This window comes from Macrobrachium nipponense, chromosome 6 (assembly GCF_015104395.2).
Source record: "Macrobrachium nipponense isolate FS-2020 chromosome 6, ASM1510439v2, whole genome shotgun sequence".
NCBI classification, from domain to species: domain Eukaryota; kingdom Metazoa; phylum Arthropoda; class Malacostraca; order Decapoda; family Palaemonidae; genus Macrobrachium; species Macrobrachium nipponense.
The window spans coordinates 64,417,289-64,434,358 of record NC_061108.1 but is presented as its reverse complement, the minus strand read 5'-3'; the positions used below and the strand labels follow the sequence as shown (position 1 = coordinate 64,434,358).

The 17,070-nt window shown below is 40.2% G+C and overlaps 1 protein-coding gene across 1 annotated transcript in view; it reads right to left on the bottom strand.

Annotated features, from left to right (window-relative positions):
* Window positions 1-17,070, bottom strand: part of LOC135216540 (adenylate cyclase type 9-like) — a 702,034-nt gene that overhangs the window by 31,479 nt on the left and 653,485 nt on the right. Inside the window, exons 3-4 of the mRNA XM_064251914.1 lie at window positions 16,568-16,793; window positions 7,121-7,258 (exon numbers count right to left, since the gene is read on the bottom strand). Coding sequence (XP_064107984.1) covers window positions 7,121-7,258; window positions 16,568-16,793 — 364 coding nt within the window. The remainder of the gene's footprint in view (window positions 1-7,120; window positions 7,259-16,567; window positions 16,794-17,070) is intronic.

Here is a 17,070-nt window from a genome sequence, read left to right as displayed (position 1 = left end):
AGCCAACCGCTGGATCAACCCTTGAATGCTTGGCACTCCCTGCAACCCCAGCGACTCCCACACCTGTCCCAGGTCGTCCTTCACTGGTGGCACACCTGCGGAAGCAACAGTCGGGTTAGTTAGAGGGGTTCCCTCGCGCCTGGGGGGAGACGAACCCCACCCAGAGCGGACGGAAGACCCCGAGTACAACTGGACGTCCGGGTAGCGAGCGCCCTCCTCCACACTCGACGGATCAAGTGAGGAGAAGGACTCCGCTATCCCCCCCGCAGGGGAAGGCGCAAACCGTGGGGGCTGACCGGGAGGCAGGAAGGAAGACGAAGTATCGGTAACCAAAGGAGTCACTGGAGAGCTTTCCGATGACTTCTTTGCAGGCCTAAGTCTCTTCCTGCCTTCGTACAGAACCCACTGCGCCTTGGACCAATTTACACATGTAATACAGGGCTCGCCTCGGGAGCATTCTCGCCCCCGACAACGAGTACACACTTCATGTGGATCAACATCCACAAAGGATCGGAATCCGCCGCATTTACGCCCCTCCAGCCCGGGACACACTCTACGGGCGACCGGGGGGCGCGGCGAAATCTCCATTTCTTGATCCGTCATAATTATCAATCAATGTAATAAAGAAATGAAAGCAAGTACTTACAAATTCATTTACCACACACAAACAAACCAGAAAGAGGGCTGAATAAACCAAAGCAACGACAATAGTGGGCAGAGCGATGACGAACATGTCTTGTCTCACCACGGCCGAAAGCAAAAGTGATTTGTTTACCTCACGCGCGACGATCGGACAAGCAGTTAACTACCGTTCTCCCCTTGTTCGAAGCTTACGACCGTTCCAGCTGCCGCTAGCTACTTCCTATTGTTAAAGGACCGATGGTTTGTATTACGTATCGGAACAACTTGAATTCTTCATGGAGGAAACTCTGGCCTGATGCCGTATCCACCCGAGACTTCGAGGGATTCAACGTGGGCGAAGCTGATGCAGGTTCAGAAACAGTTGATAATCCTGAAACTGTTTTGCAACCAGATCTTGACGAGATCATTGCACTCGGCAAGTCCATGGGGCTGGTCGTCGACAAGGACACCATCAATGACCTTCTCGAGGAGCACCAAGAGGAGCTTACAACGGATGACCTGAAGGAGTTGGAGGCCATGCAACATAACGTCGTTCAAGAAGAGTTCTCTAGCAGCAGCGAGGAGGAGGACGACGACCCTATGACAACGGCAGAAATTAAGGATGTTCTAGCTGCTTTTTATAAAGTGCAAACATTTGTAGAAAAGAGACACCCCGAAAAGGCTTACACAGGTCGTATGCTTGCGCAGTTCGATGAAGTTTGCCTGAGAAGTTTCAGGAACATTTTGAAAAGCAGGAAGAAGCAATCTTCCTTGGATAGTTATTTTTTAAAGAGGCCTTTAATAGTAGGCAAACAGGAAAGTCCAAGTGATACGAAAAAACAAAAAATTGGAAATAGTGAAGAAATTGAAATTTGTTAAAAAATGTGAAGTAAAAAAATTAAAAAAAAAAAATTCTGAAAAAGGAAAAAAAAAAAAAAAAAAAAAAAATTAATTTCAACCCTCTTACGCCGAAGCGGTAAAAAAAAAAAAAAAAAAAAAAAAAATTGTCTCCCGTGTGCCGGAGGTGTTTCAGAGTGAGCGCGGAAGCGGAAAAAAATATTTTTTTCAAAAAATCACAGTGCGCTTAGTTTTCAAGATTAAGAGTTCATTTTTGGCTCCTTTTTTTGTCATTGACTGAAGTTTAGTATGCAACCATCAGAAATGAAAAAAATTATCATTATCATATATAAATAATGGGATATATGATAGCGCAAAAACGAAATTTCATATATAATTGTATTCAAATAGCGCTGTGCGCAAAACGGTTAAAGGTAACAAGTTACTTTTTTTCGTTGTAATGTACACTAAATTGCGATCATTTTGGTATATAACACATTGCAAAACGATAAAAGCAACACAGAGAAAATATTATCACAAAATAATGCATGAATTCGTAACGCGCGGACGTAAACAAATATTTTTTTCAAAAATTCACCATAAATCTAAATATTGTCCTAGAGACTTCCAATTTCTTTCAAAATTAAGACAAATGATTGAATATTACTATACTGTAAGAGTATTAGCTTACAATTGCAGTTTTCGACCATATCTGACGAGTTAAAGTTGACCGAATGTCGAATTTTTATATATATATATTTTTATATGCAATTATTTCGGAAATAAGAAAAGCTACAACCTTACAAAATTTTTTCGTTTTATTCTACATGAAAATTGCGCACATTTTTCATATATAAAACTCTATGAAATGCCTAATATGAAACGGAGCAAATATTCCGATAATGGTACGTACGCATTTCGGAGATTTGTGGCGGAGAATCCGAGCGCGGAGGGAAGGAAAGATTTTTTTTTAAATTCACCATAAATCTAAATATTTTGCTAGAGACTTCGAATTTGTTTCAAGATGAAGATAAATGACTGAATATTACTAGACTGTAAGGGTTTTAGCTTACAATTGCGTTTTTCGACCATTTCGGTAGAGTCAAAGTTGACCGAACGTGGTTTTTTTTTTCTTATTTATCGTGATTTATATGCAAATATTTCAAAAATGAGAAAAGCTACAACCTTCAATTATTTTTTTTTATTCTACATGAAATTGCGCACATTTTCATATATAAAACTTTATGTAACGGCTAATTTAAAATGGTGCAAACATTACCACAATCGCACGTATGATTTTTTCGGAAGAGTTACCGCGCGGACATAAAGAAAATGTTATTTTTTTCATAAATTTACCATAAATCGAAAAATTGTGCTAGAGACTTCCAATTTATTGCAAAATGAAGGTAAATGCTTGAATATTACTAAAATATAAGCGTTTTAGCTTACAATTGCGTTTTTCGACCATTTCGGTAGAGTCAAAGTTGACCGAAGGTTGAAATTTTGGCAATTATCATTATTTATATGAAAACATCTCAAAACTGATAAAAGCTACAACCATGGGTTGTTTTAAGTTGTACTGTGCATGAAATTGCGCACATTTCCATATATAAAACTTTATATAACAGCTAATTTTAAAATGGTGCAAACATTACCACAATCGCATGTATGATTTTTTTCGGAAGAGTTACCGCGCGGACGTAAGGAGAAAGTTTTTTCATAAATTCACCATAAATCGAAATATTGTGCTAGAGACTTCCAATTAGTTGCAAAATTAAGGTAAATGTTTGAATATTACGAAAATATAAGAGTTTTAGCTTACAATTGCGTTTTCGACCATTCGGTAGAGGTCAAAGTTGACCGCGAAGGGTTGAAATTTTGGCAATTATCGTTATTTATATGAAAATATCTCAAAACTGATAAAAGCTACAATCATGAGTATTTTATTGTTGTGTTGTATTCTACATAAAAATGCGCAAATTTTCATATATAATACTTCATGTAACAGCTAATTTACAATGGTACAAATATTATGTCAAAGTGACGAAATAATTTCCGAGATGTGTCACAGATACTTTTTAGTGCGGCAAGAAAGAAATTCGCGCTTTCGCGCTTGCGTAACGATTGTAAACAAAACAACACCTTGATCCGTGAACTCCCAGCATCCCCCAAGGCGCGTGATTCAAAAGTTTTAGGCTGGTAGGCCTATAAGTATTTTTCCGCGAATTTTAAAAAAAACTTTTGTAAGTCGATGTAAAATACGTCCAGTCGGCACACGGAAGACAAAAAATGTCGACGTATAATACGTCCAGTCGGCGTAAGAAGGTTAAGTTTTTCGTAAGGTTAAGTGTTAATGTTTTCTGCCATTTGTTGATGTGTTTCGTAAAGTTAAGTGTTCAAGTTTTTTTGCCATATGTTCTCCTCCTCTGTTGCCACTTTCGGACATCACCTCACTCGAAAGGTAAGGTTCCACATTTTACTATATGTGTACGTACATATACGTACAGTATTTTTTATACCCTGTACACTAATACACTTTATTTACAGGTCAGTTACAGTTAGGTTAGGTATTGAATGGTCCAAATTGTTGTATTTCATTGTTTGTTGGTTAATTTAGCTTTATTCTAAAATTTACTGTGGTGTTTTTGTAGGGCTTGAAACGAATTAGGCAATTTACATGTAAAACGTAGTTCTAGATACGAAAAAATCAGGTTATGAAGGCCGCTTCGGAATGGATTAATTTCGTAACCTGAGGCACTACTGTATTAACCCTCTTACGCCTAAGCCCTAAAAACCAAAACGTCTCCCATATGCCGAGGCGGGTTTGGAGTGAGCGCGGAAGCAGAAATTTTTTTTTTTTTTCAAAAAATCACAGCGCGCTTAGTTTTCAAGATTTAAGAGTTCATTTTTGGCTCCTTTTTTTGTTATTGCCTGAAGTTTAGTATGCAACCATCAGAAATGAAAAAAAATATCATTATCATATATAAATAATGCGACATATGGTAGCGACAAAAAAAAAAATCATACATAATTGTATTTAAATCAAGCTGTGCAAAAAACAGTTAAAGCTAACGAGTTACTTTTTTCGTTGTATTGTATACTAAATTGCGATAATATTGATATATAACACATTGTAAAACGATCAAAGCAACACAGAATAAATATTATCACAAAATGATGCATGAATTCGTAACGCGCGGACAAAAAAAAATGTTTTTTTCAGAAATTCACCATAAATCTAAATATTGTTTTAGAGACTTCCAATTTGTTTCAAAATGAGGACAAATGATTGAATATTACGATTCTGTAAGAGTTTTAGCTTAGAATTGCAGTTTTTGACCATTTCGGACGAGTTAAAGTTGACCGAATGTCGAAATTTTTATACATATTTTTTTTATATGCAAATATTGCAAAAATGAGAAAAGCTACAACCTTCAAATATTGTTTTTTTATTCTTCATGAATTTGCGCACATTTTCATATATGAAACTTTATAAAATGCCTAATATGAAAAGGAGCAAATATTAGGAGAATGCGACGTACATATTTCGGAGATTTGCGGCCGCGAATCGGCGCGCGGAGGGAAAGAAAGTTTTTTTTTTTTAAATTCACCATAAATCTAAATACTGTGGTAGACACTTTGAATTTGTTTCAAAATGAAGATAAATGACTGTATATTACTAGATTGTAAGAGTTTTAGCTTACAATTGTGTTTTTCGACAATTTCGGTAGAGTCAAAGCTGACCGAACGTGGTTTTTTTTTTCTATTTATCGTGATTTATATGCAAATATTTCGAAAAAGAGAAAAGCTACAACCTTCAATCATTTTTATTTGTATTCTACATGAAATTGCGCACATTTTCATATATAAAACTTTATGTAACGGCTAATTTTAAATGGTGCAAACATTTCGACAATCGCACGAAAAAATTTCTTATTTTTTTGGAAGAGTTACCGCGCGGACGTAAGGAAAATGTTTTTTTTTTTCATAAATTCACCATAAATCAAAATATTGTGCTAGAGACTTCCAATTTGTTGCAAAATGAAGGTAAATGATTGAATATTACTAGAATATAAGAGTTTTAGTTTACAATTGCATTTTTCGACCATTTTGGTGGAGTCAAAGTTGACTGAAGGTTGAAATTTTGGCACTTATCGTTATTTATATGAAAATATTTCAAAACTGATAAAAGCTACAACCATGGGTTGTTTCTAGTTGTATTGTGCATGAAATTGCGCACATTTCCATATATAAAACTTTATGTAACGGCAAATTTAAAATGGTGCAAACATTACGACAATCGCACGAAAAAATTTATCGGAAGAGTTACCGCGCGGACGTAGGGAAAATTTTTTTTTCATAAATTCACCATAAATCAAAATATTGTGCTAGAGATGTCCAATTTGTTGCAAACTGAAGGCAAATGATTGAAAATTACTAGAATATAAGTGTTTCACCTTACAATTGCATTTTTCGACCATTTCAGTAGAGTCAAAGTTGACCAAAGGTTGAAATTTTGGCACTTATCGTTATTTATATGAAAATATTTCAAAATGATAAAAGCTACAATCATGAGTATTTTTTTGTTGTATTCTATATGAAATTGCGCACATTTTCATATATAATACTCCATGTAACGGATAATTTAAAATGGTGCAAAAATTATGTCAAAGTGACGAAATAATTTTTGAGATGTGTCACTGATACTTTTTAGTGCGATAAGAAAGAAATTCGCACTTGCGTGCCTGCGTAACGATTGTAAACAAAACAACGCCTTAATCCATGAACTCCCAGCATCCCCCAAGGCGCGTGATTCAAGAGTTTTCGGCTGGTAGGCCTATAAGTATTTTTCCGCGAATTTAAAAAAAACTTTTTTGAGTCGACGTACAATACGTCCAATCGGCATACGGGAGACATTTTGACTCAACGTTTAATACGTCCAGTCGGCGTAAGAGGGTTAAGTATACAGTACTATATTATTCTCTTCAGTGATAACGTTTTCTGTTAGAGCCTCTATCAATACCCTCTGGTTTATATTCATTCTTCTCCTTAAATACATAGTACTTACTGCCATCATCATCATCGTTCTTTTTACAACTATTTTTATTTTTGCACACTTTGTTCATTTACTCTACTTCATCATCCAATACCCAATTCCAGATATTTGCTCTTATTAGCTAGGATTCTGAATCCATTTTTTTTCTCTATATTGTTTAACATGTCCCAGCTGACATCAAAATACTCAACTCCTTTAATCCAATCTCCATTTTTGTCATCTGAATAAAGTCCATCTCTGTTTCACTTTCTCCCTTCATATACCATCAGCTTTTTGCTTGACTTCTTACACACAATTATCCAGGTTATAGAATCACCAATTCAATACCACAAATAGGCACTTCTGTGAAGACTCCAGGTTGACCAAGGGACAAAGTTGAATGAAAAAATGTTAACATCAAAACACTAATATCTCATCTGCAAAATACTTTTTACAACATTTTTCACTTTAAAGAAGCATGGATTAAGGAAAAAGCAAACTAAATTCTTTTCAATAATCATAACAATTAGTTCTGGAATGAAGGGTTTATAAAATAATAACTGGATTCAATACAATCCAAATGCAAAACAATACAACACAGAGCAGATCTATAAGTAAAACACTTACTTCAATACAAGTTGCAAACACAGCCACAGCAGAAAAATCTGCACTAAGTTCTGGGCCACGGAGGTGCAGGGCATACGGCAGAAGGCTTACAAGTATCAGCGTCACCGACATAATAACTGAGAGCAACAACTGATGTTTCTGTAAACATAAAAATTAATTCTGATTTTACAAAGATGAAAAATATATAAAAATTATTTACATACTTGGTAATAAAATGGTAAGAAGTGGTAAGCAAGATAAACCACCTAAATCACATCCGTAAGCAGAAGTGCAAAATCCTGAATTAAAATAGCGTATAACTGGCACGTTATACCAAGATTTTATTCTCACTTCCTTTCATATAAAAAAATACAGGACTTTTCATTCATATTGGATGTAAAAAAAGTCTCTTTCCAAACATAATTCTGTAAACAAGGAAGACCCAATAGCATACACAAAATCCACAATCCTGTGTAACAAATGGGTGAAAATCTGTCTCATCTTTTCCTACCTCTTCCATTATGTATTATCATCTCATACAAGTTATGACAACCATAACACTTTTTAATTCACTATCATTAGTACTGTGGAGTAAACCATCAAAATTACATGCACCCTTTCTCAGTTGAACTTGCTGATTATGTATAAAGTGTGGCTTCTGTAAGTAATAGTATAAATGTCTAGTAAAGCTCTTTCCTTCTTGCATAGATTATTATCTTTACTTATTTTTGGAAAGATTAATAATCCTTAAGGGTGTATACATCCTATTTAGTAACAGTAGTAGGAGAGAACTATTATGTACAGTTACTTTGGGTGTTTTGAGATGATGGTTTGGGGTAAATTTTTATTTGGAATGATATTAATTTGTTTTAGTATGATCATTTAAGTTATGTTTCTGTTTTATCTATCAAATTAACCAGTGAATTTTTAGAATATAGTCTTTGAGTTTTTAAGCAATAAAATCAGTGCATCTGCAATATGCACATGGCCATATGGAGGTGATATAAGAGTTTTAGCTTACAATCATGATTGTAGCTTTTGTCAGTTTTGAGATATTTTCATATAAATAACGATAAGTGCCAAAATCTCAACCTTCAGTCAACTTTGACTCTACCGAAATGGTCGAAAAACACAATTGTAAGCTAAGACTTATATTTTAGTAATATTCAATCATTTACCTTCATTTTGCAACAAATTGGAAGTCTCTAGCACAATATTTCAATTTATGGTGAATTTATGAAAAAAAACTTTTTCCTTACGTCCAATCAGTAACTCTTCCGAAAAAATCATACGTGCGATTGTCGTTATGTTTGCACCATTCTAAATTAGCTGTTACAAAGTTTTATATATGGAAATGTGCACAATTTCATGCACAATACAACTAAAAACAACCCATGGTTGTAGCTTTTATCAGTTTTGAAATATTTTCATATAAATAACAATAAGTGCCAAAATATCAACCTTCAGTCAACTTTGACTCTACAGAAATGGTCGAAAAACGCAATTGTAAGCTAAAACTCTTATATTCTATTAATATTCAATCATTTACCTTCATTTTGCAACAAATTGGAAGTCTCTAGCACAATATTTCGATTTATGGTGAATTTATGAAAAAAAAAAAAAAAAAAAAATTTCCTTACGTCCGCGCGGTCACTCTTCAGAAAAAATCATACATGCGATTGTCGTAATGTTTGCACCATTTTAAATTAGCCGTTACATAAAGTTTTATATATGAAAATGTGCGCAATTTTATGTAGAATACAACAATAAATAATTGAAGGTGGTAGCTTTTCTCATTTTCGAAATATTTGCATATAAATCACGATAAATAGGAAAAAAAACCACGTTCAGTCAACTTTGACTCTACAGAAATGGTCGAAAAACGCAATTGTAAGCTACAACTCTTACAGTCTAGTAATATTCAGTCATTTATCTTCATTTTGAAACAAATGCGAAGTCTCTAGCACAATATTTAGATTTACGGTGAATTTAAAAAAAAAACTTTCCTTCCCTCGGCGTGTGGATTCTACGCTGCAAATCTCCGAAATGTGTACGTCGCCTTCTCGGAATATTTGCTCCGTTTCATAGAGTTTTATATATGAAAATGTGTGCAATTTCATGTAGAATACAACATAAAATAATTGAAGGTTGTAGCTTTTCTCATTTTTGAAATATTTGCATATAAAAATAAATATATAAAAAAATTTGACATTCAGTCAACTTTAACTTGTCCGAAATGGTTGAAAACTCCAAATGAAAGCTAAAACTCTTACAGTATAGTAATATTCAATCATTTATCTTCATTTTGAAATGACATTGTTATGATACAATAAAGTTTCATACATACTTACCTGGCAGATATATACATAGCTATAGACTCCGTCGTTCCCGACAGAATTTCAAATTTCGCGGCACTCGCTACAGGTAGGTCAGGTGATCTACCGCCCTGCTTCTGGGTGGCAGGGCTAGGAACTATTCCCGTTTTCTAATCATATTCTCTCTTCCACCTGTCCTCCTGCGGGGAGGCTGGGTGGGTCTTCAATTGTATATATCTGCCAGGTAAGTATGTATGAAACTTTATGTATCATAACAATGTCATTTTCATTAACATTCAACTTACCTGTCAGATATATACATAGCTGATTGACACCCTTTGGTGAGGGCAAGAGACAGCTAACTAACTGACTAGACAGGTAAACAACATATGTTGTAGGTATAAATAAACCTTAGTTCCTACCTTCTTAGATGGAAGACTTCGTGGCTACTGCCTAGGAGTCTGCTTCATCTCAAGAACCTTAGCGAATAGTGATCTGTGGCCAAGAATTCTTGTGGATCTGTCGATGGGGTCTCTTCCACTTACTCGACAGAATCCTAATTGGCGTTTGTCAATGGGAGCACATCCGCTTATATGACAACACGCACTAATTTAAGGAGCACACAACCAATCCCGATCACCCGATCCTAACCCGTGTTAGTTCTAAGATTGCCTAGAGTTATCCCCAAACTCTTTGCAAACAACCACAAACTCGAAAATCATACATACAAAAATAACAAATTTTTGTACCCCTCTAATAGTCAGATGTCACTCGATTTTCAAATAAAGAGAAGTGAAGGCGCCTGTGCGACTACTGACACTCCCATAAACCGAAAACCCGAGAACACATCCGACAAGAGGGTTACGTACATAATTTTAAGGATTGGTGCTTTCTCCTTTACCCAGAACCGTCTGTGCTGACACAAACGGACCTAACGAAAAGCATTTATCATACGTAAACTCGTACGTCTTTTAAATAATGGGATGCAAACACAGAGTTGCATCTCCAATAGTTGTGTCCAAAATGTTCTTTAGTGACATATTTCTTTGGAACGCCACCGAGGTTGCGATGCTCTAACTTCGTGGGCTCCCACTCTTAGGAGATTAAACGAATCATCTGGACACTTCTTATGAGCTTCTGTGATAACACTTCTCACAAAGAAGGCTATGCGTTCTTGGACATTACTCTCTTGGGGTCTTTCACTGAGCACCAAAGACTTTTCTGCGAACCCCCCACTGCTTCTTCCTGTCCAGATAAAATTTTAGAGCTCTAACTGGCACAGGGATCTTTCTGCCTCTCTGCCCACCAAGCTAGAAAGTCCTTTAACTTCGAAGCTCCTGGGCCAGGGATTCGAAGGGTTTTCATTTTTGGCCAGAAAAGGGACTGAAATGAACAAATTGCTGGAGTCTCCTTTGAAGCCAACTCTTGATTCAAGGGCGTGCAACTCACTGATTCTTTTTGCCGTTGCAAGAGACATCAGAAACAAACACTTTCTCGTGATATTACGGAACGAAGCAGTGTGAAGTGGTTCGAATTCATCTGATGAAAGAAATTTAAGAACTACATCTAAGTTCCAGCTTGGAACCTTAGGTTCGCGTGATTTAGATGTTTCCGAATGAACGAATGAGGTCGTGCAAATCCTTGTCATTCGTTAGATCTAATCCTCTGTTTCTAAAGACTGCTGAGAGCATACTCCTGTACCCCTTAATAGTTGGTACCGAGAGATGCGACTTTTGTCTAAGAAAAACAGAAGGAAATCTTGCAATTTCGGTCACAGAGGTACTGGAAGAGGACAGCTTCTTCGACCTACACCAGTTTCTGAAAACTTCCCACTTCGATTGGTACACTCGCCTCGTAGATGATCTGCGGGCTCTAGCAATTGCATTTGCTGCCTGGCGAGAAAACCCTCTCGCTCTGACGAGTCTTCGATAGTCGAAAGGCAGTCAGAGCAAGAGCGGGTAGATTTTGTGGACCCGTACTCGAAGTGGGGTTGTTTGAGCAGATCTATTCTGTTTGGAAGAGATCTGGGGAAGTCCACTGTCCATTCCATCACCTCTGTGAACCAGATTTGAGCTGGCCAATACGGAGCGATCAGAGTCATCTTGGTTCCTTCGGATGCCACGAATTTTCCCTGTACTACTTCCCCCAGAATCTTGAACGGGGGAAAAGCGTAAACGTCTATTCCTGACGAGTCCAGGAGAAAGGCGTCCTGTTGCATAAGCCCGGGGATCCTCCACCAGGGCACAAATGTATCTATCCTTTTGGAGAGGAATGTGGCGAAAAGATCTATTTGAGGCTTCCCCCAAAGGCGCCACAGGCTCTGACAGACTTCTGAGTGGAGTGTCCATTCTGTGGGAAGGACCTGGAATCTCCTGCTCAGTCTGTCCGCTCTCACATTCCTCTCCCCTTGAACAAACCTTGTTAGAAGAATTACCTTCCTTTGGTTCGCCCAAATCAGTAGATCCCGTGCCAGCTCGTACAGAGCAAAAGAGTGCGTCCCTCCTTGCTTCTTGACATAAGCCAGAGCTGTCGTATTGTCCGAATTTATCTGCACGACTTTGCCTCTGACTAAGTGTTCGAAGCTCTTTAGCGCCAGGTGAATTGCTAAGAGCTCTTTGCAATTTATGTGCCATGACACCTGTTCTGCCGACCAGGTGCCTGACACTTCTCTGGGTCCCTCCCAATGTTGCACCCCAGCCCGCCCTCCGAGGCGTCTGAAAACAATGTCAGGCTTGGGTTCCGTACTTGCAGGGACACTCCTTTGTTTCCTTTAGTGGAAGCAACCACCACTTCAAATGATGTTTTATTTCTTCCGATATTGGAAACGTATCCGATAGCTGACCTGTCTTCCAACTCCAACTTCTTCTTAGGAAGAACTGAAGCGTCGAGATGTAATCTCCCTAGGAGAAAGAACTGTTCGAGCGAGGAAAGGGTTCCCAGAAGCTCAGCCATTCCCTCGCCGAAGTGCGCTCTTTCCCTAGAAAGTTCGATACTGTGGCACAGCCTTTCTTTAGTCTCTCTTGCGATGGAAAAGCTCGAAAACCCCGAGAATCCATCTGAATCCCCAGATAACCACGTTCTGGCTGGGGATCATCTGACTTCTCGAGGTTCACGATCAGTCCCAAAGACTTTGTCAACTCCATGTTATTAACAGGTCCTCCAAACACTGCTTTTGAGACCTGGCTCTGATGAGCCAGTCGTCCAGGTACATTGAGACATTTATCCCTTTCAAGTGTAGGTGTCTCGCTACATTTTTCATCACGTCTGTTGAAAGACTTGAGGAGCCGTGGACAGGCCGAAACACAGGGCCCTGAACTGATAATTTCTCCCTTCGAACATAAATCGAAGGTACTTCCTCGACGAATGGTGGATCGGGATGTGGAAGTATGCGTCCTGAAGGTCTATGGACACCATCCAATCCCCTTGCCGTAGTGCTGCAAGGACTGAGGCAGACGTTTCCATGCTGAACTTCTGTTGTTCGACAAATTTGTTCAGCGCACTTACGTCCAGTACGGTCTCCATCCCCCCGATGGCTTTTGTTACAAGAAAACAAGCGGTTGTAAAACCCCGGGGAGGATTTGCAATCCAGTACAAGTTCTATTGCCCTTTTTTGTCCACCAACATCTGTTCCACCATTTGACGAAGAGTGTCCGTCATCATCTGGTCCCTGTATCTGGCGGACAATTCCCTCGGAGATGTTGTCAAGGGAGGAATGTCCTTGAATGGGATGCGATACCCCTTCTTGATAATCGACATCGTCCAAGTGTTGGCTCCTAAGTCTTCCCAGGCTTTCGCAAAATACTGTAGCCTGGCTCCTACGGTTGTCCTGGAGGACAGAACTCTCACTTCCCTTTCTTAAAGGCACGGAAGGAAGACCTGCCCCTCTTATCGGTTGACTTCCTTCTGGCGATCGGTCTAGTTGGAAGACCTCCTCGAAAGGGCTGTTTCTGAGCTGGGCGAGCCACTTTCTTCTCCTCATAGCCACAGGCCTACTCTTCCTTGATGATTGTCTAAGGAGATCCTGGGTGGCCTTTTCCGTCAGAGAATGCGCGATGTCCTTCACCAACTGCGAGGGAAAAAGGTGTTCAGAGACGAGGGTGCAAAAAACAATAATGGCGGCTCTCTGCGAATGAGAGACGGCCTTTGTGAGGAAAGCACTGTGCACCGCTCTTTTCTTTAAAACTCCTGCACCATATAGCGAGCATACCTCAGCTGATCCATCCTGAACAGCCTTATCAATGCAGGCTAGGATGCAATTCAGGGTTTCTGGGTCGAGTTGTTCATTTTCTTGAGATTTCTTGGCCAGAACCCCAAGGGACCAATCTAAGAAGTTAAAAACTTCTAAGGTGTGAAATAGACCCTTGATGCGGTGGTCACAGTTTCCCGAAAGCCCCCCATTAACCTTCGCTGCATTCAAGGCGTGCCTTCTCGACGAATCCACCAAACTCGAGAAATCTGATTCGGCTGAAACGGACAGAGACAATCCCATATCCTCTCCCGTTTCGTACCAAATTCCTCTCCTCCCTGTAAGTTTGGCGGGAGGCATACAAAAGACCGTCCTTCCTAACTCCTTCTTCTTCTTGAACCAGGAGTCAAGAGATTGTAGCGCTCTCCTCATAGAAATGGCAGGCTTCATTTTAAGGAAAGAGGAAGACTTGAGTGTTTTCGTGCTCGAAAACTGCGAACGTGGTGAAGGGGGAGCAGCTGGTGTCAAAGAGTCTCCATATTCCTCCAACAGAAGGGACGAAAGGACTTTATAATTAGAAGATCCTTCCTTCATTTCGTCCTCCGAGGCATCTTCTGGGTTAAGAGGCTCGGAAGGATAAGGCTCTCTCCTTTCTACTGACTCTTCTCTTACTCTCTTCCGAGTGTCAGGTTCATACGAGGAATGCGCCTGGTGTACGGCAGGAGTATCTCGCCTGGGAGGAGTAGCGTGCTTGGGATCCTCCTGCGCCTGGCAGGCGCAAAGCGCCTCGAAATACTCCTGGCTTTCAGCAGGCGCCTGGCGCCTGGCAGGCGCATTTTCATCAGGCGCCTGGCGCCTGGCAGGCGCATTTTCATCAGGCGCCTGGCGCCTGGCAGGCGCAAAGCGCCTCGAATACTCCTGGCTTTCAGCAGGCGCCTGGCGCCTCGTAGGCGCATTATGTTCATAATACTCCTGGCGCGTGGTAGGAGTATTAAGTTCCGCATACTCCTGGCGCCTGGGAGGAGTATAAGCTTCGTAAAAAAAAACAACTCCTGGCGCTGGAGGAGTATGGCCTTTATTAGGCGCATTTTGTTTCAGAATACTCCTGGCGTTTGGTAGGAGTATTAAGTTCCGAATACTCCTGGCGCCTGGGAGGAGTATAATCTTCGGAATACCCCCGTGCCTGGGAGGAGATTTAGTTCAGAATACTCCTGGTGCATTGGAAGGAGTATCCGTCTGATGTTTAGTAGGCGCTTTCAGCCGTCTTATAAGTGCTCTACTCCTAACAGGATCTTCTTCTTCATCCAGCTCTTGGCGCTTGATTGAAGATCTTGAATGTTGTCCTGGCTCGTTTACGGACCTACTCGGAGGTCTGCTTCTGGTTGGCGCCCTTACTCTTGACAGGAGTAGCTTCCTTTCCTACTTCTCGCCTGTCTAGCGCACCGCCCCCCCAGAGATGGCCGCCTGTGCGACAACTCCCCTGAAGGATGCGTCGCGCCTGGCAGGAGATAGTTCTTTAGATCTTTTAATAGGAAGCCTATCATCCTTCTTACGAGTAGGCTCCTTATAACGAGTTCCTACTAGCAAGGTAATTGCTCTTGCATATTCTTCAAAATTTTCTTGGTTGAGGAATCTTCCGAATTAGGAGAGGGAGATCTGTAAGGCGCTCTAGGATCTCCTCCAGTCCCAGAGTCTGACTGTATTCTCGCCCTCTTTACTACCGAAGGCGCTCCTCCTTCCGAGAAGCGCTCGGACTCGAATTGATCTCATGTTCAGCAGGCGCCTGGCGCCTGGCAGGCTCTTGCATACTCCTCTTCAAAGGACGGGAAAGATTCGACTCCTTCCACCCTCTTCTCGAGAAGGCGAACTCGACGACGAAAAGCACTCTCGTAGGACCTCTTATAGCGGTCTTTAGCAGTCGATACGATCGATTCTGCCGAAGGGACGCCTGATCGTTGGGGATTCTCCACAACCCCCGTACGGCTTTCGACTTTCTTCTCCTCCGGGCCAGGGAGCTTGGAAGAGGTCTAGGCCTGGGAGCGTCGCAGAGACGACCAGACGCCCCCTCTACTACTGGGGACACTAATATCACTGCCACATTCACTTTCCTTACCTTCCAATGCTGCGACTTTTTCCTGCATTTTCTGAAGGGAAGCTCTAAGTTCTGCTATTTTCCGAAGCCGAACTAGAGGGATTAGCCATTTGTGAACGGGCTGAAATAGAATGGTCATTATCATAGGAAGAGGCTACAGAGCTAGAAAGTAAATCATGAGAGGCAGACCTTCTATGGGTTTTCTCCTCTCTCTATCTCTCTCTAACTTCTTCAAGTAAGAAGTTAGATTCTTCCACTCTTGTGCACTCAGATTCTCACACTCATTACACGTATTCTCAATTGAACATTCAACCATTCTACACCCTCTACAACTAGTGTGAGGGATCTACCGAAGCTTTCGGAATCCTCACCTTACAGCCCTCATTCACACACTCTGAAACTAACACTAGAATCAGACATATTCACAAAATCCAAAAACCAAGTCCAAAAAACAGTCCACGATAGCGAATGCCAAACAACGATCCAAGTACGTCACCAAAATATCAGCGAGAGATGATCAAAAGCTTTGCGAAAAACGAATTCTAGTCAGGAGGAAGTAACAACAATGTTGATACAGCCGGCGACAGAGAGAATATGATTAGAAAACGGGAATAGTTCCTAGCCCTGCCACCCAGAGCAGGGCGGTAGATCACCTGACCTACTGTACGAGTGCCGCGAAATTTGAAATTCTGTCGGGAACGACGGAGTCTATAGCTATGTATATATCGACAGGTAAGTTGAATGTTATGCAAAACATTTTTTCCGCTTCGACGCTCACTCCGAGACCCCCTCGGCATACGGGGATATATACTAAATTAGCACACTACATGTGGTAATGAAAAAACATATAGAGAACAACAGCTAATGATACAAACCTTGTAACTTTTACAGCGAGTGCAAATAATCTGTGACAAAGATGCTATTGCTAACAACAGTGCCACAACGAAGCACGACGGCCAGTGAGGAGTCTGAACGAAGACCCAATATATTGACCAAGTCAGGCTGCTGGTCAAGATGTACGTCAAGGCATACTGGAACCGTAGGGTCAGTATCGGCAGAGAAGAACGTTGGTATTGGTTCTCTAGAACTTCACTATCAAATCTGCAGAGGGCAAAGGAATTAGCATGACCCTGTGTGGTACAAATCAAATGGATTATGGCTAAAATATGAAAGGAAATTTGTTAAAATAACAAGAAAAACATCAATAAAAAATTATCCTCAATATTAAATTATACACAAGTATATGATTTGTTGCCCCCCCAAAAAACCAAATCTTTCCATTAATTTGTATTCTTCCTAGCATACAAATCTGAAGTTTTTTACATGGGATTTAGTTTGCGAACGCGGGCTGGAAAGGCGCTCATTCGTCAAACATTTC